The sequence below is a fragment of the Pistacia vera genome, unplaced genomic scaffold (assembly GCF_008641045.1).
Source record: "Pistacia vera cultivar Batoury unplaced genomic scaffold, PisVer_v2 Contig135, whole genome shotgun sequence".
Classification (NCBI taxonomy): Eukaryota; Viridiplantae; Streptophyta; class Magnoliopsida; order Sapindales; family Anacardiaceae; genus Pistacia; species Pistacia vera.
The window spans coordinates 62,510-78,947 of NW_022195412.1; the positions used below are offsets into that span (position 1 = coordinate 62,510).

Here is a 16,438-nt window from a genome sequence, read left to right on the forward strand (position 1 = left end):
TCTCTTGTTGAGACTATTGCACAATTGGTTGTTCCTTTGTAGCAGAGGTTGTTCAAAATGATCTTCTAAAACAATCTTATCATAACGTAGAATTTGATTGATTGGTTCCTCATTGTTCACTCTGTTTGGATGAACAACTAATCTTTTACTTGATGTATGAGCATTATCTGAAACATCAATTTTCTCAAGGACTAAGTCTCTGATTTGATCACTCCCACTGACCACATCATTTTCAAGAAATTTGACATTTCTTGATTCAACAATTCTACTGGAATGGTTCAGACAATAAAACTAATATCCCTTGGATGTTCCCGCATATCCAATAAAATATGCACTAATAGTCCTAGGATCTAACTTCCGTTCTTGTGGATTATAAACTTTAACTTTAACTGGGCAACCCTAGATGCGTAAATGACTTAAACTTGGTTCCAACATTTCCATAACTCGAATGGCGTTTTGGGAACTACCTTAGTTGGAACTCGGTTTAATATATACGCTGCAGTTTTGAGAGCTTCAATCCACAAAGAATGAGGAAGTTTGGAGTTACTCAGCATACTCCGTACCATATCCATTAATGTTCTATTTCTCTATTCTACTACACCATTCTGAGATGGAGTGTCAGGCAAGGCGTATTGAGCCACAATACCTTACGCTTAATGAAATTTAGCAAATGGACCAAGTGCTTGTCCTGTACCAATGTATCTACCATAATATTCACCACCTCTATCAGATCTCACGATCTTAATTTGTTTTCCACATTGTTTTTCTACTTCTGCTTTATATATTTTGAAAGCATCCAACGTTTCATCCTTGTGATAAAGCAAATAGAGATACATATATCGTGAGTGATCATCAATAAATGTGATAAAATATTTCTGACCACTAGAGCTCATGTCAGGGTAACAAATATCTGTGTGTATGATCTCTAAAATTTTAGAACTCTTCTTGGCACCCTTCTTGGATTTATTAGTCCGCTTTCCCTTAATGTAGTCTACACAAGTATCAAAGTTAGTAAAGTCAAGAGTTTCAAGAACTCCAGTATTTACCAACCTTTTAATCCTATCAATGGAGATGTGTCCTAATCTCCTATGCCACAAAAAATAAGAGTTTTCATTCATAACAGTATGTTTAATACCTGTACTAGCATGTGAAGTCATAAGACTATAAGGAACAGTATCACGTAAATGAATTTTAAATAAACCATCAACCATAGTATAATTTCCAACAATAGATGAGTTATTAATTAAATTTAAAAAAACTACCATAAAAGTTGAAAGAGTATCCACAAGGTACAAGTTTTGAAACTGAAATTAAATCCCTAGAAAAACTAGGAATATAAAAGGTTCGTTCCAAATCCAAAATATAATTAGTGCTTAAAATAAATCTAAATGTTCCAAGAGCTTCAACACGTGAAGACATCCTGTTTCTCAAATAGATGCTGCATTCACTTCCTAACGGTTTCCTTTGATCCAGAAAACCCTGTATGATATTAGAAACATGGATTGTAGAACCAAAATCAATCCACCAATCATTATGTGAAACACAAATCATATTAGATTCATAACATATAAGAGATGTGAGGTTACCTTTCTTGTCAGGCTAGACCTTTCTCTTAGGACAATCCTTCTTCATGTGTTCCTTCTTTTTACAGAAAAAACACTTGATGTTGTCCTTATTTCCTTTGCTAGTAATCTCATGAAATGAGTCAGTAATCTATGATACTAGAGAGGTTGTGAAGATGATAAAATGAACCATTTGACATGTTTTCTTTGTTTTCAGGAGAAATTATGAGAGCACATCCAGAAGTGATACAAAGAGAAGTACTAGAGAACTATGTTAAAGACTTCCCCGAAATATACAAAGATATGATCCGGCATTGTGATCTTTCAAAATTGATATGGGTTCCATTGATGTTTAGGTATCTGTGGGGCATCATTTTTGACAATTTAAGGAAAGGTAACATCACAGTCGTCGGCAATGCAATGCATCCCATGACACCTGACCTTGGGCACGACGGCTGTGCAGCTCTAGAAGATGCAGTGGTACTCGGCCGACACATTGGCAATTCATTAATAAAAAATGGAGGACTTGTTCTGATGGCAATTGCTCAGGATTTAGATGGTTATGTTCAGGAAAGAAAGTGGCGTGTGACTTGGTTGGCTATAGGGTCATATTTATCCGGGTGGATTCAGCAAGGAGGATCAAATTGGTGGAAGAAAATCCTGAGAGATGTCTTTTACAAGTTCCTCATTCCCAAGACTCGCAGTGTTACAGATTATGATTGTGGGAAATTGCCTATTTTTCCTTCCTCTAGTCAATTGGACTCAAAGAAAATAGAATAAGTTTCATATTGTATTGAAGGTGTGATAATTCTTGAAGAACAATAAAATAAAATATATGGCCTTGTTGCACAATTTATATTCACTTTTTACTGATTTCTCCTTCCTAATTTTCCCCTCAATTTATTATTTGGATTGCCATTGGGAAGTGCATTCTTATTTCTTTTCCTTTCTTTTATGTTTGATAAGAAAATATGAGTAATCGACTTTTTTGCCCCCCAAAAAATGGTTTAATCATACTTTTTCACTCAAAAGTTTTCAAAATACAATTTTATTATCTAGAGTATAAATCTGTTTTCGTTGTGAAGAAGGCCAAAATGATTAAAAGTCCGTTATAAGTAAAAAAAGACGGTCCATTAACATTATGCATCGAAAATAAAAAAAAATCAAACAGTTGGTGGGTGTCTTTCAAAGACAGGTGGATTGGTGGCCGACGGTGGAGAAATTGCCCGGGAAATTGGTACAATCCATCCACGACAATAAAGGACTCCAAATACAATCAAATCCTTTGAAAACAACTCCAAAAAAATCGGCTCTCAATCATGACTATTTTGCGCAACAACCAAAAGCGCAGTGGACGGCGTTCGGCGAGCGACCAGACGCCAGGGGTTTTGTTAAGGGGTTGATGGTGAGGCTAGGGGTGGTGACGCGTGGCCTTTTTTGGCCACCGAAATCAGTCGTGGTGGTGGTTCGCGATTTGGCTGGTTCAACAAACTTCAAACTTCTGTGAGCAAAACCTGACCCAAACACACCACCAAACTTGAATTCTTTCTCAACACAATCACCACAACACACAACGGTGATGAATCAATAAAAATCATAACAATAGTGATGAATCAATAAAAATCATATCAAAAAAAAAAATCAAACAATCGAGTCTTCTCTCGGTCAACTCGGATTTGAGAGAAAAAACAAAGGGAAGCAGCAACAGCCACTGCCAGAGAGAGGAAAGATATGAAAAGAAGAAATTGGGCCAATAAACAAGAAGTAAACTTGACAGAGAAGGAAATACTTACTGGGCATGCATTATTCTTTATATATGTACTAGCTAGGGTTGCAATATTGCCTACAAGTGGCTTCTTGTTGTTGCAACACGTGTCCCTCCCTAACGATTAGGACAAGACCACAAAATATTATCCCATAATTTTAAAGTGTCAAACCACTTTTTAATTTTTATCTTTGAGTAATGTTTAAACTCACAAATCTCCTTTTGCAACTTTTTTTTCATAATTATGATATGGTAACTTATAATTACAATTGGTCATTCACAATTTATCAAGTGAGATTTATTATAATATGAACAATTGTAAGCTATTATGTTAGATTATGAGAAAAAAGATCATAAACATTTGAGAATATACTTTTAAGTTTTTAGAATAAAATAGGATAATAATAGCGCACCAAAGACCCGTGGATTTCGTTGATTATTGTTTATCTTTATGGAGAGGCCCATGCTTTCCTTTACCACGATGAGGTGTGTAATATTAGGAGTAAACTTATCTTTATGGCAAAGGCCCATGCTCTCGCTTTCTACAATGAAGTGTGTAATATTAAAAGGAGTAAACTCCAAGATTACGAGGGTAATACAAGGAATCTATGTGGTCTTTCTCAATTGATAAAATATTTTATTACCATCAATATTTATGTTATGCCTAGGAGAACAAGGGCTGACGTGGAAAGTCACGTGAAGCAGTGTGACCTGCTCCTGTCAGAACGGTAAGTACACGTCAGGCCTGCCAAACGCGTTGGAGCTCCCACGTGTCTATTTCCCTGCAATGAATCGCGTGAAATCAGCTTGGGAAGTGGGTAATGGGACGTAAAGCCGGATTATGTCCTGACACTCATACCAACCCATGGATTTAATGATGATTACACGCCCTCATCTGGTTATAAAAGGGAGAAGACCCCTTCATTAAGGGGATTCGGCCATTTTTACACTTAAACTCTCTCTCTTGCAAACTTTGTAATTTACTTTTCCTAATCATTTGTAAGTCAGTCCGCTGTTGCGACCTGACCCACCATACTAATACAAATCAGTGGACGTAGGACTTGCTACCTTAGCATCCGAACAACTTTAAAAAGCTCCCATAGCATTTATTTCACATAATTCCTTTCCATAATCATGTGTATCTCTTGATCAATCAACATTACGCACGTGTCGATTAGTTGGTGTTAGAATCACGCATCAATAGTTTGGCGCTAGAAGGAAGGCTGATTTGGTGTTCATCCTTCATCAGGAGAATCTTCAACCTACTGGTCCTACAGCAGCAAATGGCCCGCCAATCTGAACCTGAGCAAGCTAACCAGCGCGCTGAAGGAGTCCCCTTGACCCAAGGGGATACCCCCTCCAGGGTACTTCCAGTTTCACAAAATGCTAAGGGGATATCCCGGCAACTTCGCAGCTTGACCCCGCCATTAGAAGCTACCTAGAGAGGTTCGATAATACTCTCAAGACGGTCAACCAGAGGCTGGACCGTTTGGATCAAGGAATGTCATCTACAATAGCTGGGGCGGTGCAACCGCCAAAAACACCTGTAGGCCACGCGAAAGTGCGACAAAGGGAAATAGCCCGTGCCGCGAGCACTGCAGAGCGTAGACGTAAGGGTAAGCAAGTGGCAAAAAGTAAGCCTACGGGCTCCTAAGGACCAGCAAACACAAACTGTGCCCCGAGCAGGGTGCCGGCAAAGCTGAGACTCGGCAAAAAAGTGAATCTCGAGCTGTCCCATGCCACGTCGCAGGTGAACCCAAGCAAAGGTGCCGGGCACGACGATTCCTGTCACCGCCAGCAGAACGATCCTGATCGCTATCATGCGGGTGGTCCCTACACCTCGCGGGGCGGTTCGTACCACCGTGAGGGTTGTGAAAATGCCCCACACAATCCTTCGCCTTCACACGCCTCTAGTCAGCGTGTGTCGAGTGCAGCCGAAAATGCCGGCCGAGGCGAAGAGGAGTCCGATCTTCGGACTTTCCTGAACTGTAATCGCGAAGGCCGGACTCGCATGGGTGAAAGCAATCCCCAATTGGCTCCGTTACCACAAATTGAGGAGCTACAGTGAGTTCTGGACAGGTTAAGGGAGCAGCAAAACGAACAGGCCTAGGTCGCCTCTACATCCCCTTTCTCCCCCGAAGTGCTAGCTGCTCCACTCCCATCGGGGTTCAGAATGCCTGACATGCGACCGTTTGATGGGAACCATGACCCACAGGATCATTTGTATGAGTTCAACGACCTGATGGAGCTCCACCAGGTTTCGGACCTTGCAAAATGCCGTTGTTTGGCTGTGACGCTGACTTCTCACGCCAAGCAGTGGTTAAGGTCGCTCCTAGTGGGATCTATCAGTTCGTGGCCTCAGATGAGCGCGACGTTCCTACGACATTTCCAAGCTAATCGGAAGTTTTCGATGCCTTTGAGCTACCTCAGCAACATAAGGCAAGAAAGAGACGAATCCCTGCAATCTTATATCGATCGTTTCCATAGGGAACTTAACAAGGTGGCTCATGCCCCAGAAGAATCCATCCGAACGCTTATAATAGTTGGAGTTCGCCCGTAAACCGACCTGTGGAAAGAACTGCAGGCTGAGGACGATGTTTCCCTCAGCAGATTTTACAACCTTGCAAAAAAATATCTTTGAATAGAGAATTCATTGACAGCACTCCGCCGCCGCAATCACGGCACTTCAAGCAGTATGTCTGGTCGGGGAGAAAATAGGAGAGCTGATCGCAAAGGAGACATTGATGATCAGCGAAAAGGGAAGAAACCCTACTACGAGCACAAGAAGTCTTATGCTCCTGTTCCTCGTCGTGACCGGGACAGAGCTCAATACACTCCACTGAACGTGTCCATATCTGCAATCCTTGACAAATCCGAGGAGGCCAGCCTGCTCGGTGAACCGGAACCCATGAAAACCCCTGCTACGGCTAGAAACAGCAAAAAATACTGCAGTTTCCATCGGGATAACGGGCATCACACTGATGAATGCTGAGCTCTAAAGCAGGCAATCGAGGAGCTCATCAAGAAAGGGCACTTCAAAGAGTATATTGATGACTCTCCAAAAGAGAACCAAGGGGAGCAGAAGAAAAAGCGTCGTGATCGCAGCAGATACAGTAGTGTTAACATAATCTTCGGAGGCCCGCACCTCGCGGGAAACACGCGAGGTACGCAGGAAAGGTACGCTCGCGAAGCTTATCACGACCCGATCAGGGTAATGAACACTTCGCAGCAACCGCAAAAGGCTCGAAAGGAGGAGCCGATCACCTTTTGCGAAAAGGAAGTAGCTTGCTTGCACCATCCTCATGAGGACGCTCTGGTGATCACGCCCCTGATAGGGTGCCATAATGTCTACAAAATGCTTGTGGACAACGGAAGCGCTGTGAACATCCTATTCAAGACCGCTTTCGATAGAATGAACCTAGAATAGGCCGACCTGAAGCCCGCCTCGATGCCCCTTTATGGTTTTACAGGGGATTACCTGATCCCCAAAGGAACAATCCAGCTACCAGTCACGCTTGGCGACTACGACGAGGTGACTAGGGTTACCGAATTTTTGGTTGTGGACTGCCCATCGGCCTTTAATGGAATCTTGGGGCGACCTCTATTGAGAAGCTTCAAGGCAGTCACTTCGATATATCACCTCAAGATGAAGTTCCCCACTCCAACGGGGATAGGGGAAGTGAGCGGATCGCAAAGCGCATCTCGCGAATGCTACGTAAAAGCGGTATAGATGACAGGCAAGGGAAAGGGCATTTCGCGATGTGTGCCTTGTCAAGCAATGGCGATCAGCCGGATCGAGCCACAGCCCGGTCCAGCTGAGGATAACATAGATCCGTAAATCCAGGAAATCCCTCCTAACGGCCCGGTTGAGGATCTATCCAAAATTTTGGTTGATCCAAAAGAGCCAAGCCGAGTGTTAAGGATTGGAAGCTGTCTCAACCCTCAGCTTGCTTCCGAACTGATAAGCTTCTTAAAGGAAAACATTGACGTGTTTGCCTGGTCGCATGCAGATATGGTCGGGATCAGCCCGGACATTATCTGTCACTCATTAAACGTCAGCAGTGAAGCCAAACCGGTTCGCCAGAAAAGAAGAGCGATGGATCCGGAGTGGTACGCCGCACTGAAATCAGAAGTGGAAAACCTTCTCCGAAATGGGTCTATTCGAGAAGCTCTCTACCCGACCTGGGTTGCCAACCCGGTCCTGGTAAAGAAGCCAAACGGTAAGTGACGGACCTGCGTTGACTTCAGCGACCTCAACAAAGCCTGCCCGAAAGACAGCTTCCCTCTACCGAGAATCGACTAGCTCGTTGATGCCACCTCAGGGCACGAGCTGTTAAGCTTCATGGATGCATACTCAGGATACAATCAAATCCCGATGTATGGGCCAGACGAGGAGCATACGTCCTTCATTACGGACCGAGGGCTGTACTGTTACAAAGTTATGCCTTTCGGCCTCAAGAATGCAGGCGCGACCTATCAGAGGTTGGTTAACTGAATGTTCTCTGACCAGATCGGAAGGACAATGGAGGTCTATGTGGACGACATGCTGGTCAAATCCCAGGCCGCCTCAGAACACATTGCACATCTCGCTGAGATGTTTGACATCCTCCGATTGTACAGAATGAAGCTAAACCCTCTCAAGTGTTCGTTCGGGGTATCGTTAGGAAAGTTCCTGGGGTATATGGTTAATCAGCGGGGCATAGAAATAAACCCCGAAAAGATCCAAGCTCTACTCGATATGGAGAGCCCGACCAGTAAGAAACAGTTCATGAGTCTAAATGGGCGAATAGTGGCACTTAGTCGCTTCATATCAAGGCTAACAGACCGCTGCTTGCCATTTTTCAATGTTCTGAAGGCCAATAAGAAATTCGAATGGACTCCCAAATGCGAACAGGAATTCCAGAGTATAAAAGAACACTTAGGGAATCCACCTCTCCTCTCTAAGCCTCTTCCACAGGAAATCCTGCTCATCTACCTGTCCGTCTCTTAGTTCGCGGTCAGCGCAACTCTAGTACGGGAAGAGGAAAAGGCGCAATGGTCAGTGTACTATGCAAGCAAGCACCTGTTGGATGCCAAAATGCGGTATCCGAAAATGGAGCAACTAGCCTTTGCTCTGTTGATCGCATCAAGAAAGCTGCGACCTTACTTCCACGCCCATACGATCCACGTAATGACTAATTACCCCCTAAGGCAAGTCCTCTAGAAACCAGAAGCCTCGGGTAAACTGCTCAAATGGGCCATGGAATTAAGCCAGTTCGACTTGAAGTGCAAGCCCAGGTCGACCATTAAAGGGCAGGCTGTTGCAGATTTCATCTCAGAATTTTCCTATCTCCCAAGTGAGCAACAGCCTAGCAAAGTCATGCAGGAAAGTATTCAAAACCTGTCGACCTGGAACCTCTACGTCGATGGGTCATCGAACAGGAAAAGAGCCGATGCGGGTCTTCTCCTTGTAAGCCCCGAGGGGGCTCGAATTCATGGTATTCTCTGGTTCGGGTTTAAAGCGACCAACAATGAGGCTGAGTATGAAGCCCTACTTGCCGGGTTGCGACTTGCCAAAGAAATGGGTGTAACCGCGATCAGCATTTACAGCTACTCCATGCTGGTCGTCAACCAAATTCTAGGGGAATACCAAGCCAAGGAAGAGAACATGGTCCATTACCTGAAAGATGCTAAGACCGCTCTCGGGTCGTTCAAGCACTTCAAAATCACTCAGATCCCCAGAGATAGCAATTCTATAGCAGACGTCCTAGCAAAGATAGCCTCGTCATTGGATTCAGAGGCTCCAGATAACATTCCTGTTCGTTTCGTCGATGCTCCAACTATCAGCTCAACCGAACAGGCCGTAAATGTGACTCAACCGGATTCCTAGATGACTCCCATTGTTCAATACCTCAAGGATGGGACCTTGCCAGACGACAAGGTCGAGGCAAGGGTCCTGCGAGCAAGATCTGCTCGTTACACACTTATCGGGGACCAGCTGTACAGGAGAGGATTCAGTGCCCCTCTCTTCCAATGTGTAACCAGTGAAGAAGCAGACTACGTTATAAGGGAAATTCACGAAGGGATCTGCGGAAATCACACAGTTGCTCGATCTCTTGCGAACAAGGTTGTTCGTCAGGGATATTATTGGCCCCGAATCTAAGAAGATGCGCACAATTTTGTCAAAAAATGTGGCAAGTACCAGCGGTTTGCGAACATTCCGCGAGCCACCTCGCACGAGCTGATAACGATGTCTAGCCCCTGGCCATTTTCCATGTGGGGGATCAACCTTATCGGTCCCATGCCAGTTGGAAAGGGAGGGGTCAAATATGCCATGGTCGCGGTAGATTATTTCACAAAATGGGTGGAAGCTGAACCGCTAGCCGCGATCACGACCAGAAAGCTGAAAGACTTCGTTTTCAAGAACATAGTGTGCCGCTACGGAATTCTCCACACCCTCATCTCGGATAATGGAAAGCAATTCGATAATGAGGAGTTCAAGCAATTCTGCGACGAGTTGGGCATCCATAAAAAATTCGCCTCAGTCGCTAGACCGCAAGCGAATGGCCAAGTTGAAGCTATCAACAAGACCATCAAGCACACTCTGAAGGCCAAGCTTGGGGCAGCCAAAGAAAATTGGGCTGACGATCTCCCCGAGGTCTTATGGGCGTACAGGACAACTCCAAGAACCTCCACCTCAGAAACCCCCTTTTCGCTAGCATATGGCTGCGAAGCAATGATTCCTGTAGAGGTGGGAACTGGTTCTCTTTGGAGGGACTTGTACAATAAGGTCAAAAACGAAGCACTTATGAGGGCAAGTTTGGATCTCGTTGAAGAGCACCGCAACAAGGCTTCGCTAAGGATAGCAGCCTACCAGCAGCGTGGAAAGAGGTTTTTCGATTCAAAGGTCAAGCGAAGAGACTTTCAGGTCAGAGACCTTGTGCTAAAGGAAGTTCTCCTTGGGACCAGAGAGCCAAGTGCGGGGGTACTAGGACCTAACTGGGAAGGACCGTACCGGGTTGACAAGGTGATCAGACCGGGGACTTATCATCTCAAAAGATTGAACGGTTCCACAGTACCCCAAGCTTGGAATGCCGAGCACCTCCGACCATACTATCAGTAATCCCAAACTCAGCTCTCATTATAGATCAGTTTTTTATTTTGTTAGTTCCCCCTTTGTTGTAAAGTATTATTCTGTTCGCTTAAATTGTTCGTGTTTATTCTGTTCGCTTGAGCAGTTCACATTTATTCTGTTCGCTTGTAACGATTCACATGTAATATTGCCCATGTAAAACTGAATTGTAAACTGCACTTATGTATGAAAAAGCGAACAGCAATTGAAAGCAAAATGTATTTTCATTTATTTACAACGAAAATAAAGACCCTATTTCAATGGAGTCAGACTCGTTACACTATGGCTGGTCGAGGGGATCCTTCGAAGCAGGACCAGAACCCTTTGGCTGGTCGGATCGTCGGGTGGCCGCTGCTGCTTGATCATCTTCCTCCGCCAGAACCCGCAAGGTCTCTCGCCACCCCTCTGGGAGGTCTGAAATATCCAAATCTGTGTTCTTTGGTCGCAGGGAATAAATGGACCCGATTGCCCAGTCGGCGGCCTTATCCTCGATCTCCTCTGACTGGATCCGCATTTCTTCAGTCAGTGAAGCGATTTTTTCCCGACTCTCCTGGAGTTCGGCCTCAAGAGCTTGCCTTTCCTTTTCGGAGACCTCCCTTTCTAGTTCAGCTTGCTGAGCCCACATGGAGGTCGTCTGGAGCTCCTGATCCTTTTCTCCGACCTCCTTGGAGAGCCTAGCAGTTGTCCTCTGAAGCTCCTTTACTTCCTCCACACGTCGTTCAAGCTTCGCCTTTTGGAAGTCCACTATTCCCAGAGCGGCGTCCTTTTGGTTCAGGTACCTGTTCGCCGCTTCGAATGCTTGAGTTCTTTCCGCTTCGACGGACTCCAGGTTCTGTTTGAGTTTTGCGACCTCCTCCTTTAGGTCGCTTGCCCCCTTTGCGGCCCCCAGCCGAGTCTTCTCCATAGACATCCTCATCACAAGCAAAGCCTGCGAGCAAGAAGTGAATTAGAATGAAAACAGCGGACAAACTTTAAGAGCAGTTTGTTTACCTTGCTTAGATGCTGAAACGACATGGTCATCAGGTCATCGCCTATATCGGCGAACTCATCATATGACTCCGATAGCCCACACTCGAGCAGAGAATAGACTATCGGCTGCAGGTATTCAGGCAGGCTCCCCAACGAGTCCAGCACTAGCGTGCCCTTCGCCTTGTCGGCAGCGATCATCTCGTCCACGAGTTCCTTGCCCGACCTCCTCCTTGAGTCATGTCGCGACCTCAAGGGTTCTTCCTCAGATTCGGTCTCTGACTCGTCGACCTGAATCTGCTTCCTCTTCTTCGACCTCTGGGCCGGAGCCTTCCACCTTGGGCGAGCAGGTGGCGTCTGAGTGACCTGTTTTGTCCTGGTCGCTTCTTGCACAGGACGGGGCTGGGGAGGCACAGCTGTTCGCACCGGTTGTGCTATAATGGGACGAGCTGCTTCGGTCGCTCTCTCTCTCCTCGATTGAGGGAAGACAAACGGTGCTCGGCGAGGCTGCTCGGACTCTTTCGGAGGCATAGTCGCTGCATGCAAGTACATTAGTAAACAAAAGTTATTCTACGACCAGAAGGGAATCAGTGCAACTTACCTTCTAGGGGCTCCAAAGACGCGTTGTTACTAATGAAACCATACTTCCATAAGTTCGCGGTTGTCACGAGCTTCCTCGAGTCCCGGCTTTCCTCGGGAAGGACTCCAAAAGACACAAGCCTGTCCGGGTCGTCAAGCAGGTCTTGCCTGGTCGTCTTATTAACTGCAAAAGAAGGCAGGTCATTATGATGAAGCAGGCGAACAGATAATGAACCTAGCGAAGAAGAACCTACTTGGTTTCTGAAAGCGGCAGTGACCGTCATAGCAGAAAAAGAAGAATTTTGTCTCGTAGGCCCCCGCGTTGCTGGGATAGCTATGTATCCCTTCGGCGATGGTAGGTTGCCGGGACAAGTAATAGGAATCATTGTCCTTACTTTTTTTGAGATAGTAGGCGATACCAAGCTCCACTGCCGTTGGCTCGCCCAAGCCACTCTCGCGGCACGCGATGTACATCGTGACGGCGATGACATACGCGTTTGGCGTCAACTACATCGGTGCGATCCTGAAGTGATCCAGGACCGACCTGATGAAAGGATGGAAGGGAATCATCCCTCCACCCTTGAAGATCTCTTCGGAGATCGCAGCAAGGCCATCGGAGGGATGCCGTGACGACCGGGTGTTGCCGAGGAACACCTCTACACGGACGTCGAATTGTCTTTTTATCCTATCAAACTCTTCTCGGGTGAGAACCGAGAAGACGTCAAGGGATGCGTCCGCGGGAACGTCCCGCGAGGATGAGCTGGCTCGGGTCTGGATGTTGATGGTTCCATTCCAGAGTCTGCAACACCGACAGACAGGTCATTTTAGCCATCGCATGTTGTCCCGCACGACGGCATGGGACAAATCCCTTAAACCCTAACAGTAACTCGAGCCGCCATCCACGGCTCGAATCCGACAACGGCGTCACGTCTCTGGTGAAACAGCGGGAGACCCAACACCATTGCCCACCAACCAAACACAAAAGAAAGGAAGAAGAAAAAGGACCTTACCTTCTGGGGCGCGTGACCAAGGACGAATCTTGTTTCAGATGTCTGAGAGGCACCGATCGGAAAAGAAGAACTTCCGGTTTGCAAAAACTTGTCACTCGAGGCAAAAGGGATTTTGGTGGCATCATCTGAAAAATTTGGGCTTTTATATGGACTGCGAATCGACGGTTACCACCTCTCGGAATCGAAACGACAACTCTCTCTCTCTCCGCATTAAATGCGCCCCACGTCGCATTCAATGCTATGATGAGGGTCGTCGTTTCAAATGTGTTGTGCAATTAATGCTGTCAAAACAACACCGGGTCAGCACACAACGCATTTAATGCACCTGCCAGACGTTTTAACACGTGCAGAGCACCTGACAGCGCGGAAACACGTTCATTGAATCTTCAACCCTAAGGCATGGTAAGGAACATCTGACGAATCCAGGTCGCTAGGATGATGGTTGTCAGGTCGTTTGGATGAAAAGTTGTGCGAGGTCGTGTTCGCAAAAGGCCCTGCCCCGAGCTTCTTCCATTCAGGTCAAAATTACCAGAACCTCCAATCGCGGCATGACTTAGTTTCCAAGGTTCGATCCTCAAACCTTAAAAACTAGAGGACTTCTGTTATGCCTGGGAGAATAAGGGCTGACATGGAAAGTCACGTGAAGCAGTGTGACCTGCCCCCGTCAGAACGGTAAGTACACGTCAAGCCTGCCAAATGCGTTGGAGCTCCCACGTGTCCATTTCCCTGCAATGAATCGCGTGAAATCAGCTTGGGAAGTGGGTAATGGGACGTAAAGCCGGATTATGTCCTGACACTCACACCAACTCATGGATTTAATGATGATTACACGCCCTCATCTGGTTATAAAAGGGAGAAGACCCCTTCATTAAGGGGATTCGGCCATTTTTACACTTAAATTCTCTCTCTTGCAAACTTTGTAATTTACTTTTCCTAATCATTTGTAAGTCGGTGCGCTGTTGCGACCTGACCCACCATACTAATACAAATCAGTAGACGTAAGACTTGCTACCTTAGCATCCGAACTACTTTAAAAAGCTCTCATAGCATTTATTTCACATAATTCCTTTCCATAATCATGTGTGTCTCTTGATCAATCAACGTTACGCACGTGTCGATTAGTTGGTGTTAGAATCGTGCATCAACCATTTATATAAAGAAATCATACATAAATTAGTATTGTTTCGAAGATACTTTCGGGCCTCTGCCAGCATTTAACATTTTAAATTTTATTAAACGAGAAGCAAATATTGTTTGGTTGGATGTGGATTAAATTAACAATTAATATAACTTTATAAAAGTAAATCTCATACTCAAGCGCTATCCTGGCGGCTTCTTTTCAAGCATGTGATCATGTTCGTTTGCAGTCAACCTTCACCGACACTATGACGGCTTACTAAACAATTTTTGCTTCCTCCTTCCCAGAACTCCGAGAATAGAAAAGTCATTGCTCACATCAAAATATGTGAAGAAACTCTTCAACAATGGGACGAAATTTTTTTAATGCCAACAATTGCATATAGTTTGTCTATAAATAAAGTTGTTGAGAAAGACAGAAGAAAGAGATATTGATGAAAATGGTGGAGGAAGATGTGGTGATAGTTGGTGCAGGGATAGCAGGATTGGCCACAGGGGTGGCTCTGCAAAGACTTGGAATTCGAGCCTTGATTTTAGAAAAATCTCAAGGCCTTCGAGCCACTGGTGCAGCCTTAACCCTCTCGCCAAATGCATGGTTTGCTCTTGATGCTCTTGGTGTTGCTCAGAAGCTCTCTTCTCTATATACTCCTTTAAAGACGTAACTTAAACTCTACACAACTTTGTTGGTTAATTATTTTATTTATGTATGTATATCAAACTGATTAATTATATTGTGATAATACAGGGGATTTGTCACAGATGTTGGAACTGGAGCTACTCAAGCAGTCTCCTATGCTGCAACTGGAGCCACCGGGTGAGCTTAATTAGTTTCTTAAGCTTAATTTTTTAAACATATATTTGATTTAGAAAGTTTTGTGATGTCTGAAAGTTTCAGAAAGAATAATAATTTATTGGCGTCTTATCTTATTTAAACAGGTTTCGAGCAGGACCAAGACCAGTTCATCGCAAAACCTTATTAGAGGCGTTGGCAGATGAGTTGCCGATTGGCGCAATTCGTTTCTCTTCCAATATTAACGCTATTGAAACACAATCACCGGACGGTTCTCCAATTCCTATCATACATTTGAGTGATGGTACTGTAATCAAATCCAAGGTAATTAACTACCAACTTTTCGTTGTTAATTATGTGATTTAATTTTAGTTCCTAATTAATATTTATCGCTTTGATATTAGATTCTGATAGGATGTGATGGGGTACACTCCGTCGTGGCACGTTCGCTCGGACTCGGAGCACCAGTCGATTCAGGTAGATCAGCTGTGCGTGGACTGGCTGTGTTTCCTGATGGCCATGGCTTGAAGCAAGAAGCCAGCCAATTTCTAGATGTAGGCATAAGGGCTGGATTTGTTCCTCTCAATGAAAAGGAAGCTTATTGGTTCCTCGCTTGTAAATCTTCACCCAAAGGTTCGCATTCTTCCAGTTTCATTTTGTACATCACTTGCTATGACAAAAACACCCATTTGACATGTCTTTCTTTGTTTTCAGGAGAAATGATGGAAAGAGATCCAGAATTGGTACAAACAGAAGTACTCGAGAATTATGCCAAGGATTTCCCTGAAATATACAAAGATATGGTCCGTCACTCCGATCTTTCAACATTGACATGGGCTCCATTGATGTTCAGGTATCCATGGGACATTGTGTTTGGCTATTTAAGGAAGGGAAGCATCACAGTGGCCGGCGATGCAATGCACCCCATGACACCTGACCTTGGACAAGGTGGCTGTGCAGCTTTAGAAGATGCAGTGGTACTGGGTCGACACATTGGCAATTCACTGATAAAAAATGGAGGACTTTTTCTAGGGGCAGTTGCTCAGGATTTAGATGGTTATGTTCAGGAAAGAAAATGGCGTGTGTCTTGGATAGTTGTAGGGTCATACTTTTCAGGGTGGATTCAACAAGCAGGGTCAAATTGGTGGATGAAATTCCTGAGAGCTATCTTCTACAAGTTTCTCATAACCAAGATCATTAGGATTGCAGATTATGATTGTGGGAAACTGCCTAAAGTTTCTTTCTCTAGTGAATTGGGAAATTCAAAGAAAATAGAATAAGCTTTCATATTGTAGTGAAGTGTGATGATTCTTGAAGAACAATCAAATCAAATAAGTTTCTTTAATGTTTTATAAGAAAATATTTATAGCAACAGCGAGGGGCTGGTGGCACACGTGTTAAATGGGGTTGGGCTGAGCTGAAATGAAGTGAATAAGAAATTGGGCTAATTACAAACCGAAGAGCCCAAGCCTTACACTCTTTCGTTGCTTAGGGGTGGCTAGGGGTGAAAATCGAGTC

The 16,438-nt window shown here is 44.8% G+C and overlaps 2 protein-coding genes across 2 annotated transcripts; both read left to right on the top strand.

The window, feature by feature from the left end:
- The first annotated feature begins 1,787 nt into the window (after positions 1-1,787).
- On the top strand, positions 1,788-2,342 carry LOC116122525 (monooxygenase 2-like). The gene has a single exon (XM_031408368.1). It carries the CDS (start codon positions 1,788-1,790, stop codon positions 2,340-2,342), a length of 555 nt encoding a protein of 184 aa, XP_031264228.1.
- Positions 2,343-14,404: 12,062 nt separating this feature from the next.
- Positions 14,405-16,200, top strand: LOC116122526 (monooxygenase 2-like). The gene is made up of 5 exons (XM_031408369.1): positions 14,405-14,788; positions 14,876-14,944; positions 15,067-15,244; positions 15,325-15,553; positions 15,635-16,200. The coding sequence occupies exons 1-5, from the start codon at positions 14,565-14,567 to the stop codon at positions 16,198-16,200; spliced, it is 1,266 nt and encodes a 421-aa protein (XP_031264229.1). The 5' UTR covers positions 14,405-14,564.
- The last annotated feature ends 238 nt before the right edge of the window (positions 16,201-16,438 follow it).

Coding starts and splice junctions, on each gene's coding strand:
- LOC116122525 (XM_031408368.1), top strand. CDS start 1,788: ATGAGAGCACATCCAGAAGTGATACAAAGAGAAGTACTAGAGAACTAT.
- LOC116122526 (XM_031408369.1), top strand. CDS start 14,565: ATGAAAATGGTGGAGGAAGATGTGGTGATAGTTGGTGCAGGGATAGCA. Junction 14,789..14,875: donor CTATATACTCCTTTAAAGAC/GTAACTTAAACT, acceptor GTGATAATACAG/GGGATTTGTCACAGATGTTG. Junction 15,245..15,324: donor GTACTGTAATCAAATCCAAG/GTAATTAACTAC, acceptor CTTTGATATTAG/ATTCTGATAGGATGTGATGG.